This window comes from Chiloscyllium plagiosum, chromosome 3 (assembly GCF_004010195.1).
Source record: "Chiloscyllium plagiosum isolate BGI_BamShark_2017 chromosome 3, ASM401019v2, whole genome shotgun sequence".
NCBI lineage: Eukaryota > Metazoa > Chordata > Chondrichthyes > Orectolobiformes > Hemiscylliidae > Chiloscyllium > Chiloscyllium plagiosum.
This window is the reverse complement of record NC_057712.1, coordinates 113,866,072-113,889,219: the sequence shown is the minus strand read 5'-3', so window position 1 is coordinate 113,889,219 and position 23,148 is coordinate 113,866,072. Positions and strand designations below refer to the sequence as shown.

The 23,148-nt window shown below is 40.6% G+C and overlaps 1 protein-coding gene across 7 annotated transcripts in view; it reads right to left on the bottom strand.

Annotated features, from left to right (window-relative positions):
- Positions 1-5,249: 5,249 nt before the first annotated feature.
- The window catches only part of LOC122548449 (probable L-cysteine desulfhydrase, chloroplastic), a 170,259-nt gene continuing 152,360 nt past the window's right edge, over positions 5,250-23,148 (bottom strand). For 6 of the 7 annotated variants that reach the window (XM_043687136.1, XM_043687140.1, XM_043687142.1 and 3 more), the window contains one exon: positions 16,781-17,818. In XM_043687136.1, coding sequence (XP_043543071.1) covers positions 17,702-17,818 — 117 coding nt within the window. In that variant the 3' untranslated portion in view covers positions 16,781-17,701. Of the gene's footprint in view, positions 5,616-16,780; positions 17,819-23,148 lie in introns of those variants that run through there. The other variant, XM_043687141.1, reaches the window with a different exon arrangement.

Below are 23,148 nucleotides of genomic sequence, written 5' to 3'. Positions count from 1 at the left end.
GTCCGCATCGGGAGCAATGGATACAATAAATGATATTAGTGGATGTGCAGGTAAAACTTTGATGGATGTGGAAGGCTCCTTTAGGGCCTTGGATAGAGGTGAGAGAGGAGGTGTGGGCGCAGGTTTTACAGTTCCTGCGGTGGCAGGGGAAGGTGCCAGAATGGGAGGGTGGGTTGTAGGGGGGTGTGGACCTGACCAGGTAGTCACGGAGGGAACGGTCTTTGCGGAAGGCGGAAAGGGGTGGGGAGGGAAATATATTCCTGGTGGTGGGGTCTTTTTGGAGGTGGCGAAAATGTCGGCGGATGACTTGGTTTATGCGAAGGTTGGTAGGGTGGAAGGTGAGCACCAGGGGCGTTCTGTCCTTGATACGGTTGGAGGGGTGGAGTCTGAGGGCGGAGGTGCATTGGACGGAGGGTTTGTTGCATTGGACAGAGTCAATGGTCTCTATTTTGCAAGAGTAACAGCTTTTCATTTTTGAATGCAAACTGTATATATTACTTTTGGGATTGTTGATGACAGCAACACCAGATTACAAACAACGTTGTTTTAATTTCTGATACAATGATCGTTAATTGCATAAATAAAAGCAAAATTCCGTGAATGCTGGAAATATAAACATGAAATGCTGGAGAAGCTTATCGAGTGTGAGAAAAATAGTAAATGTTTTGAATCTGATGAAATCTGAAGAAGTCATATTGGACTCCACAGATACTGCCAGACCGACTGAGTCTCTCTCCAGTAATTTACTTTTATTTCAGATTTCCAATGCCTGCAATATTTTATTTGTATTTGAGTGTTTAATTCACCATCACTTCTCTTCCACATATGTCCAACTTGGAAAATAATTTTCCATCTCCCTCCAACTGCATGCCAAACTCACTTTACAGCCATATCTCCTTCCCCAGTGACAGTCTCTGGCTCCACCTTAACCTGCATGAATTCTAGCTGAAGTCCCATCCTTCATGTGTATCTCACTCATTGTTTTACCAAGAAATGTTTTGTCTTCTTTTCTGAAACAGTGTGAAGTCTCTATCAAAGATGTGTAGCCTGAAGTATTTCACAGCTCCTTTCCCCTACCCCAGTCCTGATGAAAGGTTCTGACCTGAAACATCGCACCCCCCACCTCCCCCGCCAACCACCATCTGCCTCTGATGTTAAGGAATGCAAGCTTCAAAACCTCATTAGCTGAAAAAGAGCCATATTGGACTTGAAATGTCAACTTTTTCTCTCTTTACAGATGCTGCCAGAATTGCTGAGTTTCTCCATCACTTTCTGTTTTTAGATCATTAATAGCATTTGTATAGGTTGCCATCTACTGGCCATTCAAGAATATTTGGTTCTATTACTTTGTTAAACCTTTTATATTTAGTGACTGATTTTTCAAGTTATTTTAGTGAGAAATACAGACAATAAAGTATTTCAACCTTTACACATTTTTTCAGTAAAAAATATGTCCGCAGGAATCTAACGCTGCCTGGCTTTAACATTGATTTATATGGGAAACTCGGCCTCATTTAAAGTTGTTATGGTGTTTCTGAGGAGAAAGTGAGGACTGCAGATGCTGGAGATCAGAGCTGAAAATGTGTTGCTGGAAAAGCGCAGCAGGCAAGGATGCTGCCTGACCTGCTGCGCTTTTCCAGCAACACATTTTCAGCCATGGTGTTTCTGACAACAGTCACTTCAACTGAGGACTAACTAGTTTCTGCAAATCTATATTAACAGTGAATGGTATTTTCTTCAGTCAATGCCATCTGCACATACACTACTGACATCTCTCAAGAGTCTCTTCTGACCTTTGTATTTAGCTGCAGCAATTTCGCTTCATTAATAGTGTCTTTATTGGAATCTGTAGGGGTCAAAAGGATTTAAACTGCCCCCAAAAAGGCGTCATGTACAAAATTCCCGACCTAACACAGACATTCTATCCAGGCTTTCTCCTTCACTGTTTTTTTTTCCAATGCTATTCATTGCTGTCCCCATTTAGAGAAGTTGCATTGGAAGGTTTCCAGTTTCCAGTTATAAGTCACAATAAAACTTCTGAGTTCTACAGGGTCATCCTAATGACGTGGAAGTGAAGACACTGGTATCAATATTAAGGATTGTGTGCCACTAACAATCTGGATGATAGATGCAGTCCATGGGTCTGTCCACTTCTGATAAATACAGATATGTATCAAACACCCAGGAGGATTTGGTCCTATTGTTCTGTTGTACTTGTGGATTTACTCAGGCTGGATTGTATGAACTGCAATGTACCCATCATGCCCATCCCTGGCTAAGAAGTTGGGATATTTAAGGTTACTCCAAAACAATTTAAGACTGGGAGCAGCTTTAATTGTACCAGGGTGAGGCTGCTTCCCCACCTTACAGAATTGCCAGCGCTGAAAATGTGTTGCTGGAAAAGCGCAGCAGGTCAGGCAGCATCCAGGGAACAGGAGAATCGACGTTTCGGGCATAAGCCCTTCTTCGGGCTTATGCCCGAAATGTCGATTCTCCTGTTCCCTGGATGCTGCCTGACCTGCTGCGCTTTTCCAGCAACACATTTTCAGCTCTGATCTCCAGCATCTGCAGTCCTCACTTTCTCCTTACAGAATTGCCAGCCAATCAGATTAGCCAGTAATTCTGATGTCCAAGCAATAGTCATTAATGCAACTCCAAGCAGTTCCCAAGGAGGAGCCTACACTGGCAGGTTATTCTGGGGTTGCTATAGCGAGTTGGCTGGTGGGATCCAGGATCAAGAGGCCAGGAGATGGAGAAAATGGGATGGCCTGGAGGGGAGGCGTTTGTATTAATTTTGATGGGCCTAGTGATCCACAATGGAGGACACCCAGCATAACCTCCAGCCCACGTCATGCCCCACTGAGGACTTGTGCTGGAAACTAAGCCCCACTATTACCAGAGTTGTCACAAAAGTTAAGGATTTTTAAAGATTTTGAAATATACAAGATTCTTAGGAGATTTGATCGTGGAGATGTATGGAGGTTGTTTCCCTTGTGAAGGAGTCCAGTACCAGAGGGCATAATCTCAGAATAAGGGATCACACATTAAAGATAGAAATGAGGAGGAATTACTTTCTCAGAGGGTAATGAATCTATAGAATTATTTATCACAGAGGGGTGCGAGGCTGTGTCATTAAGGTTGAGGCAGATAGACTCTTATTCAGTAAGAGAATCAAGCCAATGAGGAAGAGGTAAGAATGTGGAATTGAGGGTATACAGATCAGCAATGATACAGCATACTCACTTGGTTGAATGGGATCTTTCTGCTTCTACCTCTTCTGGTCTTAAAAATACCCAGAGATTCCCAAATATACTGGACTTTCAGACTCAGGTTGAGAGAAAGCGTGGACCAAGTTTCTGTACTTAATGAACTGTCCACATATTACTCTACTAATTAAACCTCTAAACCCCTTATAAGTTCTAAATGATGGGTGAATGGGGAATGAGACCCTGTGTCCAGTTAAGGGGCTTATAAGCCCAGGACCAGGCAGACCTCCACAACCCAACATATTTCAGACAGCTTGGTGGTGGGTGCCAGGTGGGTAGGTGGCAGGAAGGTCATCTGATGGAGATTACATGTCACCCAACTTCAAATCCCTTGTGGGCATCCAGCGAATTATATTTCACTAGAAGTCTTCACCCAAATAAATCACATATTGTATAGTTCACCAGAGTATATAAATCACATCTTGTTAGGAAGCAAAGCTCATAGAGGTCAATCAGCTAAAATTTGTTCCTAATGGGACAGAACCAATAAAACTGAAATGATCGAAGTTGGCAGTTCTTACTGCTGTCACTCAATCTGTATGATGAATGAGTTTCTCTCTATTATTTTCTTTTTGAAAATATGCATTGCAATTTTCTTTAATATCATTATGTATTTCTCAAAGGCATCTACATCATAACTTTTGCAATACAGTAAACTTTAACTAGGCATTTTACTGCTATGCTTTAAAAGAAATTCAAAGAGCATATTAGCTATCAATTTAAAAGAAGGATGACAGCGTATGATTACCATATGCAAGTTTCTAAACTTTGTTACCCAGATCCAAGCAGTTTTCTTTCTCAAGATGTATTCACTTTAAATATTTAAACTTAAAGTACATTATTTCTAATTTTATATTGCTTTCATTCAGCTTCTAAAAATGATCTGCTCTTCACTGAGGTTTTGTCTCTCCCCTGGGCTAGCCTATGCTGCTTGTTTTTTGGCTGTTCTGCTCAGTCCTGCATTGCCCTCCCCTTTAGTCCTTCAGCTAGGTATTTAGTGGTTCATGTTCCAAATTGCCCTCTCCAGTTTCTTTCAGGTCAATAATGCCACTACTGAAGATGTTGCACAGCCTACGTTCAAAGTCGCCAGCCCCCGATCAAGTTGCTACACATTGCTGCTCTTTATGGACTTTTGAACATTAGCAACAAACTACCTTGTCACGTCCTGCTGGCTCAAATACAGCCATTCCTACATTTTCAGTGCCACCACTGCCTCAATCTCCTTCCTCAGCTTTTATGATGGCCTACATCTTGCAACTTTCATGTTAAAAAGATAAATATACATATAAATGGTACATATATAAAGCATGAATGTATTTATCAAAATCAGCATATTGATAAATAAGTTCACTTGATTTCAATTTGGGGTTTTTATTCAGGCCTTTCAACTTATTTTCATTCTGAAAATCTAGCCAGACATTGTCCTGCATAATTTATAATAAAAAAAGCTAAGTAAAGCTAAACTTGCACTCCTGACACATTAATTAATACCCATTGCTTTTAATTCATTCATAAATTTTGCAGTAGCTATGTTTTATTTATTCTGATAGCATATGGATGAAATGTGCATTGGTTTTATTTAGCTTATAATTTGTGGGGCTGCGGAGGAGTGGCAGGCCATTGACTATGCTTTTATTTAACTGACGAAACTTTCAATGCTCAGTTCCTTAAAGGGTTCATTCATAATAATGTGATTATTGAACTCCCAGGACTTTACAGACAGGGACCTGTGAATTGACACAGCAAAAAATAAATCAGCCACTGCGTCACAACTGATGGCGTATACATTTTTTGTTGCTGGAATTTGCAGCAGCTGTTTGGAAAATTCATCTGAAATTCTGGCAGATAATACTTGTAATTCAGCCTTTTACAAACATCTCAGTACAAATCACAAAGCACTTATGCATACACTGCTCAATATTGAGCTAAACCACTAAGTCAAATCATCAGACAAATGTTTAGTGCACTTCACAAAAGGACAATTAGAAGGAGAAGGGGTGAATGATTGAATTTTATTTAACGATTAACATGTACTTTGGAAGTCAATAATTAACTGAATTGACAGAATACGATTTACAAATGATAAAGAGGGAAATGCAAATATAACATTGGCCTCATCTCAATGGTTACCACCATGGGCAGCTGCATCAAGCTGTGCATAGAGACTCCGTATGCAAATACCAAGTGTCATCTGTCCCCAGTGTTACAAAGGATAGGTCTGGCCACATTGGCATGGAATGCTCCAGGTAGTTGGACAGTTCTGTACTATCTGTTTCTTGTGCAGAAATATAAGTAAAAAAGCTCCTTTTACCACAAGTCCATCAGTCAATATTTAATATCCTCGAGGCCCTGCTGGAGAAATGATATGGTAAATTCTGTTGAATGGTTCCCACACAGACTAGCAAAGAATGATTCATCATCAGAACTTACTGAAAAGCATCAAGATGCAGCTTAGCTGGTGTTAAGAAAGGCTCTTCCTGCTTTGGGAATAATGAACTAGGCACTAAACTGAATCTCAAAGCTAATATATTCTAGATTATTCTGAGTCATATACCAATTGGTATAGGGCACATATTAATTAAATAATAACATAGCTCAAAGACTAAGTGGGGAACTCACATCAGTAGTGGGAGATTGTACTGGCAGCAGTAGAACCATGTAGTGTTCTAGTAAACCACTTAAGTAGGTGAGTAGGGAGTGCTTTAATCTAAACAATGGGAGTGAGGGTTCATGATTGGGTGGATGTTGCAATTCAAGATTACAGTCCTTGACAAGAAAGCAAATTTGTAATACTGGAAATGAAGGTCAGAGAATGGTAGAAAGAGACAAAAAAACACTAAAAGTACACCAACAGTCAGGACTAACTGGTGCAAAGATAACAAAAAGGAAGAAACTAGAGATTCTGCATCTGAACATGCATCGCAATCATAAAGTAGATGAAGATAAGGCTGAAGCTTTCGCAGCAATCTTCAGTCAAAAGTGCCAAGTGGATGATCCATCTTGGCCTTATCCAGTGGTCCCCAGCATTACAAATACTAGTCTTCAGCTAATTCAATTCATCCCACGTGATATTAAGAAAGGGTTGGAAGCACTGGATACTGCAAAGGCTATGGACCCTGACAACATTCCGGCAATAGTACTGAGGACTTGTGGCCCAGATCTTGCTACTTTCCTAGCTAAGCTGACCAGTACAATTATACCCGACAATGTGGAAAATTGCCTAGGTATGTCCTGTTCATAAAAAGCAGGACAAAGCCAATTCAGTCAATCACCACTCCATCAGTCTACTCTCAATCATCAGCAAAGTGGTGGAAGGTGTCATAAACTGAGCTATCAAGCAGCATCTGACACCCGCGCACACACAACATGGATGCTGGGGAAAAAAGCACTACTGCTGTTAGGCGGTAGTGTAGGGGAGGGGAAAAAAAGAAAACAAAACAGGAGTATCGGGGAAAAATAAAGAAAAAAATCAAACAGCATCTGCTCAGCGGCGTCCAGTTTGGGTTCCTCCAGGGCCACTCAGCTCCTGACCCCATTACAGTCCCTGGTTCAAACATGGACATAAAGCTGAATTTCAGAGGGGAGGTGAGAGTGACAGCCCTTGACATCAAGGGGTATCACGGGGCAAACTCTCCAATGTTGGAGTCATACCTGACACATTGGGAATTGGTCGTGATTGTTGGAGGTCAGTTATCTCAGCTGCAGGACATCTCAGCAGGCGTTCCTCAGGGTAGTGTCCTAGACCCAACCATCTTAAGTTGCTTCATCAACCACCTTCACTCCAATGTCAGAGGTGGAGATGTTCGCCAATGATTGCATAATGTTCAGCACCATTCGTGATTCCTCAGATACTGAAGCAGTCCATGTTCAAATGTAACAAGATCTGAACATTATCCAGGCTAGGGCTGACAAGTGGCAAGTAACGTGGGTACAACACAATGCCAGGCTATGACCATCACCAATAAGAGACCATCTAACCACCACATTCAATGGTGTTGCCATCATTGAATCCCCCACCATCAACATCCTGAAGGTTATCATTGACCAGAAACTCAACTGGATTCACCACAAACAAATGGCTACAAGAACAGCTCAGAGGCTAGGAATACTTTTACTTGTTGTGGCGACTGTAGCTGCCATTAGTTGTCCTCACCTCTTGCAGCCATGAGCTAGTTATATATTACTTATTAGCATGGCTGAAATGAAGGTTCGACTAGCAGCTTCTGATCTGACCTTACACTTCAGAGAACACACTGGTATGGGCTCCAGTGCATGGGCTCTCTCTGTGCCATAATGACCATGACCATGTGATTCTATGTTTCAACTACTCAACATATTCTAACCAGTATAAAACATGATCAGTATCCTTCACTTAAAATCTTCTATTCGAGATCATCTAAAATCATGGGTTCTATTTGACCTAGACTTCCTGACTCCCTAAAGCCTGTCCACCATCTACAAAACGCAAGACGGAATATTCCCAACTTGCCTGGATACGTGCAGCTCCAACAACATGCAAAAAAACTTGGTACCATGCAGGATAAAGCAGCCCGCTTAATTGGTAGCACATCCACAAACATCCACTCCTGCCACCACCAATGCTCAGTAGCAGCAGTGTGTACTATCTACAAGATGTATTGCAGAAATTCACCAAAGATCCTTAGAGAGCACCATTCAAACCCACATTCACTTCCTTCTTGAAGGACAAAGTCAACAGATACATGGAAATACCACTAACTTTAAGATCCCCTCCAAGCCGCTCATTATACCGACTTGGAAATATATCGCCATTCCTTCACTGTCACTGAGTCAAAATCCCGAATTCCCTCCCTAAGGGCATTGTGGATCAACTCACAGCGGTGGTTCAAGAAGGCAGCTCACTAGAATCTTAAGAAAGGTGGCTGATGAGATAGTAGATTCATTGGTGTTCTGGAAAATTTCTGTCAGATTGAAATGTAGTAAATAGAACTCCTCTGTTCAATAAGAGAGGGAAACAGAAAGCTATAAGCCAGTTAGCTTGAGATCTGTGTGAGAAAGTGCTTGAATTGATAATTAGTCAGGCACTTAGACAAACTCAACTTAATTGGGGAGAATCAGCTTGGTTTGGTGAAAAGGAAACCATGTTTAAATAATTTATTGGAATTCTTTGAATAGGCAACATACACTGTGCATAAAGAGGAACCTGTAGATGTACTTGGATTTCCAGAAGGTATTTAATAGGGCACTGCAGCAAAAGAAATAGTGGAAAATAAAAACTCATGGCATGAGGGTAATATTATAACACGGATAGAAGATTGGCTGGCTGGCAGAAAACAGAGAGCATGCATAAAATAATCTTTTTCTGATTGGTAGAATGTGACAAGTACAGTCCCTTTGTTATGGGAGGGATTAGTAAATGAGGGATTAGAAAGTAAATTTGCAGATGACAGAAGGATAAGTGGGAAAGAATGCTGTGAAGAGAGCACAAAGAAGAGTGCAAATGTATATAGATGGTTTGACTAAGTGGAGAAAAGGCTGGCAGATGGAGTTGTTGTGTTGCCATAGTCTTACCAGACCATAGGGCTGCTCTCTTATTAGAGAGAGAAGCAACTGGTGGCAATTTAACCTGAGATACTGTTCATGTCCCACTGCTCTGCAAACCGACAATCCAGCTAACTGAGCTAAACCAATTCCCCATCAGATGGAATATAATGTGGAAAATTGTGAAGTTGTTCACGAAGGTTGGAAGAAGCAAAAGACAGTATTAATAACTGCAGAATTCTGAAATATATTGGCACATTGGTGCTCTATAGCATGAGTTACAAAAAGTGCAGCAATTAATTAAGATGGTTAATGAAATGCTATCCTTTATTATGAGAGGAACGGAATATAAAAGTAAAGATGTTATGCTTCACTTATATTACACTTCAGTGAAACCACATCTCAAATAATGTGTGCAGTTTTGGTCACCTTATTTAAGAAAGGATGTAAATGTAAATATCTGGCAGGCAGTTCAGAGGAACTTTACTGGATTACCACCTGGGATGAGTGGGTTGCTTTTTGAGGATGGGTAGATCAGATTGGACTTGTTTCCATTGGTGTGCAGAAGAATGAAGGATGACTTGATTGAAATGGTCTTGACAAGGTGGATGGGAAAGAATGTTTCCTTTTGTGGGTGAGTTATGAATCAGAAGGCACTGCTTAAAAATTATGGGTCACCTTTTAGGAAACAGGAGAATTTTCTTCTCTAGACAAGTTGTGCAAATTTGGAGATCTTTTCCCCATAAGGTGGTGGAGGTAAACTCGTTGAATATTTTTAATGCAGAGGGAGATAGATTCTTGTTATGCAAGAGAATCAAAATTTATTGGGGTAGATGAGAATGTGGAATGCAAACACAACCAGATCAGCAACAATCATTTTGAATGGTGGAGCAGAATTGAGGAGCTGAATGGTTTATTGCTGCACCTCATTTGTATGTTCATAAGGAGGTTCATTGAACATGGAGCCAGGTCATCATGAATAAAAGTGATCATAAGAAATAGGAGGAGGATTAGACCATTTAACCCATCCAGCCTGATCTGCCATATAGATCATGGATTATCTGATTGCAGTCTTCACTCCCCTTCCTGTCTGCCCTTCATAATATCTCCCTCACAGATCAAAAACAAAACTAATCCTTCTTCTCACCTTTTAAGAACAAGTCTAATTACTGCTGCTCCTGCCCTTCCCTGACACACAGCTTTGACTGAAGTAATTAGTACCACTGGGAAGTTCAGAAGCTATTATTATGAAGTTGTAGGGGTGTACTGTATCTTTAAGAGAGTGTGAAAGCTGGCAAGCACCTAGCAGGCACAAAGTGTGCTGGAAAATATTAAAATATAATATTTGGCTGTAAAACAAATAGCTGAGCTATGTTGCTATGTTTCCATAACAATTCAAATTTAGCCAATCAGATTAAATTATGCCCCATGATACTAAAACCCAATCGAATTTGAATTTTACTGTTTTGACATCAAACCAATGAGATGATTCGATATGTTGGGGTATAAAAAGTAGGCATATTGAACAGCTAGCCAGAGAGACAAAGGGCACCATGCAGACTTCCCACAGACTCTCTCCCTGAAAGGTACCTTTTCATCTGAAAAATTTGCATAGCAGAAGATTGAAGACAATTCAGAAATCTACAGAGAAGAATTGACACAGCTGGCTGGTTTTGAAACTTGATTTTTTTGTAAATTTAAATCAGGGTTTTATCGGATCAGTATATTGTTATAGAGTGGAAGGTAGACAAATTGTTAAGAGAAATGAGAGTTAGAGTTATAAATAGTTGTTGTTTAATCTTCTCTTTTGGCGTTAAAGAATAAAGTGTTAATTTTTTCTTTAAATTGTGAATTTGGGTAGTTCTCTGTCACTCATACTTTAACAGATTATGAGACAAGGTGAGCTTTTCTGTGTATCTGGTTTAAATTAGCAGGATTTACCCTGCGTCGTAACAGTTTGGGGGCTCATCCGGGATTTGGACAGGTTTAGACAGATCCAGTCTGAGATTTGGACGGATTTGAACACATAAGATCCCAGCAGATTTAAACACTTGCTGATTAGTGTCCTAGATCTTTAAATAAAACGTAGTGAGACAATTTGTTTAATTTTGTGTTACTTGTGGTTGGTTAAATTAAAAGTGAGAGAAATGGCTCTTAAAATTGCTAAAGAGGTTCTGGGGTTTGAAGATGATTCCTAAATTTACCATGAAAGTTCAGAAGGAAAGAAAAAGACCTTACTTTTAGAATTAGCAATGAGGTTAGAATTGGGTTTAACCATGGACAAAAACAAAGCTGTAATTGTAAGGGAATTACTCAAACACTTAGGTGTGTTAGAGAAACAGACAAGTGCAGTAGAATTAGAAAAAATAAAATTAAAATTGAGGGAAAATTGAGTTAGAAGATAACAAAGAGAGAGAAGAAAAAAGGGAGTAAGAGAAAGAGAGAGGAGAAGAAGAAAGAGAGCGAGGAAAAAGAAAGACAGAGAAAGAGAGAGAGAGGAAAAAGAGAGGAGGTTCTTAGCTGAACAGAGAGAAAGAGAAGAGAGAAAAAGAGAGAAAGAGAAGAAAGGGAGAGAGAAAAAGAGAGGACAGAGAGAGAAATGGTGAGAGAGTTTGAACTTCAGAAATTGCAACTTAGTCAGGAAAGTCAAGATAACAGGATGGAGAGTAAATGAGAAGGTAGTGATATATACAAATATGTTAAAACACTGCCACACTGCCTCAGGGCAGCTTGGTGGCTCAGTAGTTAGCACTGTTCCTCACAGTGCCAGGGACCTGGGTTTGATTCCAGTCTTAGATGGCTGCATGTGTGGAGTTTGCACATTCTCCCTAGGTCTGCTCGAGCCTCTTCTGGGTGCGCTGGTTTCCTCCCACAATCCAAAGATGTGCAAGTTAGGTGAATTGGCCATGCTAAATTGCCCATAGTGCTCAGGGATGTGTAGGTTAGGGGTAAATGTAGAGGAATGGGTTTGGTTGGGATACTCTTTGCAGGTTCGGTGTGGACTTGTAGGACTGAAGGGCCCGTTACCATGCTGTAGGGATTATATGATTTTGATGAGAAAGATGTCAAAGCTTTCTTTATTTCAACTGAAAAATGATTAGGCAGATAGAGTGGGTAATGCTAGTTCAGACTGAACTGGTAGGCAGAGCTGGTGAGATATTTGCTGTGCTGTCAGATGAGGGGTCAAGAGATTATGCAGATGTCAAACAGGCTATTTTGTGTGTTTATGAATTGGTACCAGAAACATATAGACAGAGGTTCAGAAACATAAAGAAGGAACCAGGTCAGACTTATATTGAGTTTGAAATTTTGACAGATGGAAGCAGGTTTATCTAAAAATAGAATCCTAAGATGGAAATGGAAACTACAGCAGGTTAGTGCAGAGGAGAAATGGGCTGAAGTGCACCAGATTGTGTTGTTGGTAGTATACAGACAGGAAGTGTTACAGTAGCACATGAGCTACCTGTAGGAGATCACCTAGGGGTACAGAAGACTGAGGCTAAGATACAAAAACCTGGAATGTACAAGGATGTCGTTAACTTTTGCCATATGTGTCACATATGCCAAATAGTAGGTGAACTACAGGCAGTAATAAAACCAGCATCTTTGTTGCCAATTCATGCATTCGAAAAACCTTTCACGCGGGTTATGATTGATTGTGTAAGTCCCCTCCTGAGAACCATAAGTGGGAACTTACACTTGTTAATCATAACAGATGTCAACAGTGTGGTACTGGAAAAGCTCAGCAGGTCAGACAGCATCAAAGGAGCAGAAGCATCAACATTTTGGGCATAAACCCTTCCTGATTCCTGATGAAGAGTTTAAGCCTGAAACGTCGATTCTCCTGCTCCTTTGATGCTGCCTGACCTGCTGTGCTTTTCCAGCACCACACTCTCGACTCTAACCTCCAGCATCTGTAGTCCTCACTTTCTCCTCGTTGATTGTAACCATAATGGATGTGTCTACCAGATTTCTGGAGGCAACTCAATTACAGAGCATTAGGGCAAAAAGGGTGGTACAGGAGTCAGTATCTTTCTTTACACAGTATGGCTACCCAGAGAGATTCAGTCAGAGTTTAATTTTACTGCTAGACTGTTTAAGAAAGTCAAGGATAGCCTAGGTATACTGTACCTTAAATCAAGTGTTTATCATCTTGAATCTCAGGGAGCTTTAGAAAGGTGGCATCAGACCCTGACGACCATAATTAAGAGAATACTGTCAGGATTACCCGAATGATTGGGATATAGGTATCCCATTCGTATTGTTTGCCATTAGAGATGCCCCAAATGATTCTACTCAGTTTACTCCTTTTAAGTTAATATTCGGACATGAAGTGAAATTTGAAATTACTTAAAGAGAAATTGACAGAACTGAAGTTGGAGATCTCACACTTGGATTATGTATCGGAGGTGAGGGAAAGACTAAATCAAATAGATGAGTTTGCTAAACAGCACCTGAAGAGGGCACAGCATAGAATGAAGCAGGTGGCAGATAAAAATTCTGAGATTCAGACATTTTCCCATTGGATGACATATTAGTATTGTTCCCAGTGATAAGCGATCCTTTCAAAGCCAGGTTTGGTGGTCCCTATCAAATTGAGAAGAAGTTGAGTCAGGTGAACTATCTGGTAAAGATGCCAGATAGGAAAAAAACTGTATTGGACATGTTATATGAATATGCTGAAACCTTATTAGAACAAAGAGAAGGAACTGGAGAAACAAGTGTTAGTTACTGCCCCGCAGAGTGAGGAATCACATGTGGATGTTGTAGAATCTGATGTGCCTCAAAATACAATAATGAGGAAGTCCTTGAGGAGTGGGACAGGTTAGTAAAATATCTGTTGAAAGGTTTGTTACAGCAGTATGAGGACATATACAGGAATAAGATGAATAGGACTAATGCTATTATGCATGAGGTAGATGTAGGGAATGCTGGTTCGATAAAACACCCCCCCCCACTTCCCTCCCACATGCTTAATCCTTTCAAAGACAGACAGGTCAAGAAGGAAGTGGAGGCAATGCTCAACGAAGATATCATCAAACTGAGTCAGAGCGAGTGGTGTTTGCTGATAGTCTTAGCCCCCAAACCTGACGGGAGACAACAATTTTGTGTGGACTATCAGAAGGTCAACGCCATAATGAAATCAAACTCATACCCAATAGTGAGATTGGAGGACTGTATAGAGAAAGTTGGACAAGCCTGTTACATCACTAAGTTGGACTTACTGCGTGGTTATTGGTAGGTACCTTTATCAGAGAAAGTGAAAGAAATGTCGTGTGTTTGCAACCCCAAATGGGCTATATCAATTCAAAGTGATGCCCTTTGGAATGAAGAACATACTCACCACATTCCAAAGACTCATGAACAGAGTTGTAGCTGGATTAACAAACTGTGCAGTCTATTTGTATGATGTAGTGATATTTAGTGAGTCCTGAAAAGATCACAATGTACAGTTGGCAGAGCTCTTTGAATGATTAAGAGAAGCAAACCTGGTAATAAACTTAAACAAAACTGAATTCGCAAAGGCAGAGGTGATGTTCTTGGGACATTACATAGGTGACAAAAGGTTAACCCCAAGGAATGCAAAGACAAAGGTCATTGAGGCATTTCCACAACCAACCTCGAAGAAAGAGGTACTTCGATTTTTGGGACTAAGCAGATTCTACTGGAAGTTTGTTCCAATCTTCAGCAGCACAGTGGCACCGTTAACAGATTTGCGAAAGAAGAACACAAACTTTTGGCGGACAGAACAATGCCAGGATGCAGTTGACAATTTAAAAGCAGTATTAACCACCGCACCAGTTTTAGCTTTACCAAATTTTTTGAAACACTTCAAAGTTGTAATCGATGCTAGCAACATAGAAGGTGGAGCTCTACTGCTACAGGAAGATGATGATGGAATTGAACTGCCAGTTAGATACTTTTCAAAGAAACTCAACACCCACCAGAAAAAAATACTCTATGATCGAAAAAGAATTGTTGAGTTTGGTACTGGTCTTACAACATGTTAATGTTTATGTCACTAATAATGCGTCAGAGATGTTTGTGTACATGGCTCACAATCCTCTTACATTCTTGGAACAATTTAAAGAGAAGAATTTGAGATTATTTGTTTGGAGTCTTTTGTTACAGACTTTTAATTTACAAATTGTACTTGTTGCGGGTTGTAACAATGTAATAGCAGATGCATTATCGCGGATTTAACTGATAAAATATAATGAGATTGAATAGATACCAATGTTTTGTATATGTGTGTGTGTGTGCGCGCAGAAGTTAATATGAACTTAGGTTAATGTCCTATGTATGTCATGGTAATGTGATGAAGAAATAGAAAAAAAATGAAGCCACCTTTTCATTATGATGGTTAATTTTTTTTAAGGGGGGAGGTGTTATGAAGTTGTAGGGGTGTACTGTATCTTTAAGAGAGAGTGAAAGCTGGCAAGCACCTAGCAGGCAGAGTGTACTGGAAAATATTAAAATGTAACATTTGGCTGTAAAACAAATAGCTGAGCTATGTTGTTATGTTTCTGCAACAATTCAAATTTAGCCAATTAGCTTAAACTATGTCTCAAGATACTAAAACCCAATTGAATTTGGATTTTACTGTTTTGATGACATGAAACCAATGAGACGATCCAATATTTTGGGATATAAAAATCAGGCATTTTGAACAGTTAGTCAGAGGGACAAAGGGCACCATCCATACTGCCCACAGACCTTCCCTCTGAAAGGTATCTTACCATATGAAAACTCTGCAGCAGATCACTCAGGAATCTACACAGGCGAATCGACACAGCTGGGCTGGTTTTGAAACTTGATTTTTTTGAAAATTTAATCAGGGTTTTATCACATCAGTATATTGTTATGGAGTGGAAGGTAGACATATCGTTAAGATTAAGGAAGTTTACAGTGTAGATAGTTGTAGTTTAATGTTCTCTTTTGGAGTTAAAGAATAAAGTGTTAAATTTTTTCTTCAAATAGTGGAAGTTGGGTAGTTCTCTGTTACTCATACTTTAACAGATTATGAGGTGAGGTGAGCTATTCCGTGAGAGGAGGGTGGAGCAGAAGGGTGGGAAGGTGTCCTTCCTGGACCTCTCCATCTCCATCTCCGGCGACTGAATAAACACGGACATTTACTACAAACCCACCGACTCCCAAAGCTACCTATACTACACCTCCTCCCATCCTGCCTCCTGTAAAAATGCCATCCCTTATTCCCAACTCCTCCACCTTTACTGCACCTGCTCCCAGGAGGGCCAATTCTACCACAGAACATCCCAGATGGCCTCCTTCTTCAAAGACCACAATTTCCCCTCCCATGTGGTCAACGATGCCCTCCAGCGCATCTCCTCCACTTCCCACAAATGCACCCTTGAACCCCACCCCTTCAATCACAACGAAGACAGAACTCCCCTGGTCCTCATCTTCCACTCTACCAACCTCCGGATACATCGCATCATCCTCCGCCACTTCCGCCACCTGCAAACAGTCCCCACTACTAAGGATATATTTCTCTCCGCATCCCTTTCTGCGATTCAGAGAGACCACTCCCTCTGTGAATCCCACACCAACCCACCCCCATTCCCTGCACCTTTGCCTGCCACCACAAGAAGCTTATAACCTGTGTCCACATCTCCCCCTCCCTCTCACCTCCCTCCAAGGCCCCAAAGGATCTTTCCATATCCAACAGAAATTTACCTGTACTTCCAAGCACGTCATCAACTGTATCCGTTGCAGCCGATGTGATCTCCTCTACATCGGGGAGACAGGACACCAACTTGCAGATCATTTCAGAGAGCAACGTCCTCTTGACCTATCCATCATCCTTCCCACCTATCCGCTCCACCCTCCTCTCTGACCTATCATTTCACCCCCACCTCCATCTACCTTTCACATTCCCAGCTACCTTCCCCCCAGCCCTACCCCACTCCCATTAATCTCCCAGCTCTTCTGGCCCACAAGCCTCATTCCTGATGAAGGGCTTATGCCTGAAATTTCAATTCTTCTGCTCCTTGGATACTGCTTGACCTGCTGTGCTTTTCCAGTATCACACTCTCGACTCTGGTTTAAATTAGCAGAAGGGCTTACCCCGTGTCGTAACACTGTGGAGGCACATTGACTGACCAATTTTGTAGATTCCATTCAGTTGCTTTCAGAAACGTGACAACAATTACCACTGTGCCTCCCCCACCCCTCCTGTACCCCCAGAAACCATCCAGAGTTGACATCTACACCTACTTACACAAGGGCCGCTCTGGAGCTAGCAGTGGGCTGATTTTTTTCACTTCAAGTGTTTTCTTTGCCAACAGGTTAAAGTACCTTCCAACTCTATGACAAGGAAGCCTGAGGTTAAATATCAGTGATGCCCAGCTCTCAGAATTCTGGGCAGGGCTTATACCCTGCACTACCTCTCCAACTCCTGAAAGGCTTTGAATTTCTAGGTCAGTGACTCTAAAACAATCTTCCACATATACCACAAGGATTGATGTTAATCAAACTCAGGGGCTAGGATTGATTTTTCCCTTGAAAGTTCCATTTATGAATAAGGCATCTTTAAAAGACAAACTACAAATACTTCAGTCCAATCCATGTAACTACTTTTGTTGCTCTTTAAAGCTAATCTACCACAGGCGGCAGTGGACATTTCAGAAGCTGCAAAAGCACATTGATAAAAACACAAATCCATTCAGTTTTCACAATTCTAATCTATCCCATTAATCTGTAATATGACTCGAATATTACTCCATTGGGCATTGTTATAATACTGGATCTCTGCTGGTTTTACAAACAAAACTACCTTTTGTCAATATCGTCAAAAGTCAATTCTATACATAGTACTTTTGATTAAGGCAATAGTATAATCAGATGTGTAGCAGTAAGAAGACAGTTAGAATACTATATGGTTTGTCCCCAGCCTACTCTAGTGTCAGTTCTTCAACTGCATCTGCAAGTTTCTGGTACTGCTCCAGTTCATTATAGATATGTACGGAGATCCGAACATAGAGCTTTCCTCCCAAGGCTTTGACTGGCACCTATTAGAAACAAGAAGATCAAAGCATGGTAAGCAGATGTTGTCAGTCAGAAAATCAAATAAGTTTCAGTATAGTGTAGGTAGCAAAGATGTTTGAAGTTTTGTTTGTAAGTACAGCTAAGTACAAAATTAATGAATAATGTCCTCTACTAAATATTGTGGTTAAAATAGAAAATATACAATGCAAAACAGCACAACCATTTTCCAAACTGAATATTTTATTGTATATTTTTCATTCCTTAAGCTGGATAAAACAGATTGAAAGAGATAACAGATTGAAAGAGAAGTATCTGTACAGCCTGACCCATAACTGTACTTCAATTTCCCTTGCTCATTTAAAGGACTTAAATAATGGTGGCCCTGCTATTGAATAAAATGAGAACATATCATCGTAGGAAGATCATCTGGGACAAGACTGTGTTATTTACTTCACATTGGAGGCATCAGAAGAATAACAGTAACTTTGATTTTCCCTGAAGAGAAGAATTTATACTTAGATAAACACTGGCAAGACTTAAACCAACTTAGGGAAGAAGAACTCTTTTCTTCATTATAATTTTAGGTAGTAGAAAGTGAGGACTGCAGATGCTGGAAATCAGAGCTGAAAAATGTGTTGCTGGAAAAGCACAGCAGGTCAGGCAGCATCCAAGGAGCAGGAGAATTGACGTTTCGGGCATAAGTCCTTCTTCAGGAATGAGGAAGGTGTGCCAAGCAGGCTAAGATATACGGTAGAGGGGAGGGACTTGGGGGAGGGGCGTTGGGAATGCGATAGGTGGAAGGAGGTCGCATTCCCTATCGCATTCCCAACGGCCCTCCCTACCTTTTATCTTAGCCTGCTTGGCACACCTTCCTCATTCCTGAAGAAGGGCTTATGCCCGAAACGTCGATTCTCCTGCTCCTTGGATGCTGCCTGACCTGCTGCGCTTTTCCAGCAACACATTTTTCAGCTCTAATTTTAGGTAGTGGCAAGTTAAAATGCACAGCCTCATTAAGGTCGTGACTTTCAGAAAAAATTGAATAAGACGAATCAGTTTTTCAATTAGTACAGATGCTAAGCTAGTAATAGGAACATAGAACACAATGTGAAGTGATAAAACACAATAAAGAGTACAGAGAAATCAAGTGTCAGTATAAGGTACTGAATCAGCAATTAACTGAGAACCTTGATCTTTACCTATAGCCATCCCACTGAATAGGAGATCTCCAGTCAATTAGTTTGTGAGAGATCATCAAGTGGTAAGAGAAGTACTGGCATACGGAAGCAGATAAGCACTTTAAATGCTCAGAGTTGTATCCCTCCAGAAGTTAAGGCCTGGTACCTTGGATACAGATTGCAACATCTTCGTTACTGCCAGGGCTGTCTGGCCCAACTGGTTTTCTGCCCATCATGGGAGAGATTGGTTGCCAGGGTGATGAGCAAATAGGCATTATGAAGAGAGAAGGAGATGTTATTCCCATTGTATAGCTGCCAGTCCTGGAATATTCATACATCCACCTACATCTATCAACTGGCGATATTACTGAGAAATATATACTGACAACAACCAGCTCTAATTCACCACCATCTCGTTGAACCACTTATTGTCCCTAATATTCCATACTGCTTGTCCAATGTTTAAATAATAAAACTGTAGAAATTTCCTCCAACTACATCTTGGGGAGATTGAAGTCATTGCCTTTGGACTTCATTACAAACTCTTTACCCAACCTCTATTTCCACCCATAGAAATAGTCTTAAATTCACCAAAACATTGACCCAAGACATGATTTTAACTATATGTATGCATCATTACCAAGACTGTCTACTTTCATTTCAGCAATATCATTTACTTCCATCTGTGTCGTGACAAGTTGGACATGGAAAGGATGCTTCTGTTTGTGTTAGTCCAGAACTAGAGGGAAACTGTTTTAAAATTAAGGATCACCCTTTCAGGTGAGAGATGAGGAAATGCTTTTTTCTCTCTCAGAAGGTTGTGTGACTTGGAAACTGCCTCAGAATGGTGGAATTGAATATTTTTAAGACAGAGGTGGATCGATTCTTGTTAGGCAGCTGAATCAAGTGTTATTAGAGGTAGATGGGAATATAGAATTTGAAACACAAACAGACCATCCAAAGTGTTATTCAATGGCTGAACAGATTTGAGGGGCCAAATACTTGACTTCGCTCTTATTTCATATGCTCATATGCCTCAGCAGTGCCCTCTGTTGCTGAAACACTCACTGGTGCCTTACTGATGACTAGTCTTGACTACCTGAGTGCCATTGGGATTATAGCCCTTTTTCCCACAACGTAAACATACTCATTACAAAACTGCTGCCTGCACGTAAATGTGCTTGAATTCTCAATTACCCTTCAGGTTCTGCTTGCTGATTCCGCTGGCTCCCTATCTGACAACATCTCATTACTAAAATCATCATTCTTGCTTTCAAGTCTCTCCATGGTCTCTCTGTAATCTTCTCCAGCTCTCATACTATCATAGAGATGTACAGCACGGAAACAGACCCTTCGGTTCAACTCATCCTTGCCGTCCAGATATCCCAACCTAAACTAGAGCCACTTGTAGCACCCAGTCCATATCCCTCCAAACCCTTCCTATTCATATACCCATTCAGATGCCTTTTAAATGTTGCAATAGTACCAGGCTCCGCCACTTCCTTTGGCAGCTCATTCCATATACGTACCACGCTCTGTGTGAAAAGGGTGTCCCTTAGGTCTCTTTTACATTTTTCCTCTCTCACCCTAAACCTATGCCCTCTAGTTCTGGACTCCCCACAACCCAGCTCTCTAAGCCCTTTAAATAGAAACACAGAAACGAAGAGAAGGAATAGGCCATTTAGCCCTTCAAGCTTTCACTGCCATGAAATATGATCATAGCCGATCCTCTATCTCAATGCCATATTCCCTCATTCTTCCAACACCCCTCAATAAAATCTAAAAAAATTATCTATCTCTTTCTTGAATGTATTCAGTGACTTGGTCTCCATAATCTTCTATGGAAGAGAATTTTACAGAGTCACTACCTTTTTTCATCTCAGTCCTAACTGGTTTACCCTATATCCTGAGAATGTGTCCCTGGTTCTAGACTCTCTAACCAGGTAAAACATCCTCCCTGCATCCAGTTTGTCCAATCCTGTTAAATTTTACATATGCTTCAATCAGATCCCCTCTCCTCCTTCTAAACTCTAGTGAACACAGGGCATTTGAACCAATCTCTCCTCAGAGGTCCGATCTGCCATCTCAGCCAGCCTAGGGAAACTTCGCTGTGTGATAGTGCAAACTTCAGAACTTTAATAACTGTTCATTGATTGAAAGAATTAGCAATAACTCTTTCTGGAATAAACTGTTTCTCGAGATGAAACGAACAAGGAGAAACTAATTTAAAGGAATTAAAAGCAACATACTAATTAGCCATTCCTGGGAAGAAGTAGTCGAAGCATCGCTAACAAGCTGTTTCCTGGGAGAGAGGAGGTAACATTGCTTGATAATCTACTGCCTCATGACAAATGTTAATTAGGATTGCTGCAGAAGAAATGTCCTGAAGTAAAGGGCTAATTGCAGGAAAAGTTGTGCTTTCAGAAAGATAGCTAATACCAAATGTGACAAGGAACAGGGGAATTACTTGTGATAACAAAACAAGCTTCAGATCTGATGACTCTGGAAACATTATCAATATTGTGGATGAAAAAATATGAAGAATCATTAATAATGTTGCACCACAAACTCAAAAGAGAGAAAACTGTATATGCAGAACTCCAACGACCCACACAGCACAAGGATCAAACACTAGACACATCCAGAAACAGAAACTGTTGGCTGGAATTGTAGCTAAATTCCACAATTAATCAGGTAATGGCTAAATTGGGTTGTGAGACTTGACTTGCTTACTTGAGGGGTCTTATTTTGGTTACTACTTGCAATAAAATTAAGTAATTGTTTCAGTATTTGATTGTGAGATTTCTTAATAGGTAGCTGAATTAAAGGTAGCTTGTGGTAATTTACACGCAACAATTGGCATTCCTAGGTGGGCTTTGATAAGAAGTGACATTATGTTGCTGTTCATCACTCAATAGGATCGGCACTAATCTGATTACTATACATTCCTGTCTAATCCCAATAATCTGTTACCCCCTAGTTTATCAGGAATTTATGCCTTAAAAATATCCAAAGGCTCTGGTTCCACCACTTATGGGAATCTTCCAGAAGAGGAAACATCTTTTCCAAATCCACCATCTTAAGACCACTAAATTCTTATATGGTTCAATCAAATCACTTCTAATCTCCACCAGATAGAAACCTAACCTGTCCAACCTTGCCTCAAAAGATAACTAACCCATTGCAGATTTTAGTTTACTAAACCTTCTCTGATTTGATTCCAATGCATTTATATCCTTTCTAAATAAGGAGACCAATAGAGTTTGCAATATTCCAGATGTGGTCTCACCTTTGCCTTGCATTACTGAAGCATAACTTCCCCACCTTTCTATTTAGTTTCCCTTGCAATAAACAATAACATTCTATTAACTTTCCTAATTACTTTCTATGTCTGCATAGTAAACTTTTACACGTCATGTGCTTGGATACCCATATCCCTCTGCATTTCAGAGCTCTGCATCTTTCATCATGCAGATAATATGGTTCTTTTAATTCTTCCTGCCACAATGGACAATTTCACATTTTCCCATATGCTCCAGAGGGATACTGTTGGGATCTCTCTTTTTCTTTAATACATTTCCTGACTTCCTTTGTCAGCCATGGCTGTCTAATCCCTCCCTGGATAATCATTCTTTTCTTGAGGATGAACCTCTGTACAGTGTCCTCAATTATACCCACAAACTTCTGCCATTTTTGCTCTACTGTCTTCCCCGCTAGGCTCTGCTTCCAATCTATTTTCGTCAGTTCCTCTCTCATGCCCTCATAATTACCTGAAATAAAGGTAATTATCTTCATCACCTGATGAAGGAGCGTCGCTCCGAAAGCTAGTGTGCTTCCAATTAAACCTGTTGGACTATAACCTGGTGTTGTGTGATTTTTAACTTTGTACACCCCAGTCCAACACCGGCATCTCCAAATCATCAAATATGAAGGTAGGCTAGCCAGTAATATTAGAAATGATAGTAAAAGTTTCTTTCAATACTTAAGAAACAAACGACAGGCAAGAGTAAACATTGGGCCACTTTAAACTGATGCTGGAAACCTAGTGATGGGAGATAAGGAAATAGCTGGAGAACTTAATAAGTACTTTGCATCAGTCTTCACAGTAGAAGACATGAGTAATATCCTAACAATTAAAGGGAGTCGGGGGCTGAGTTGAGTATGGTTGTCATTACAAA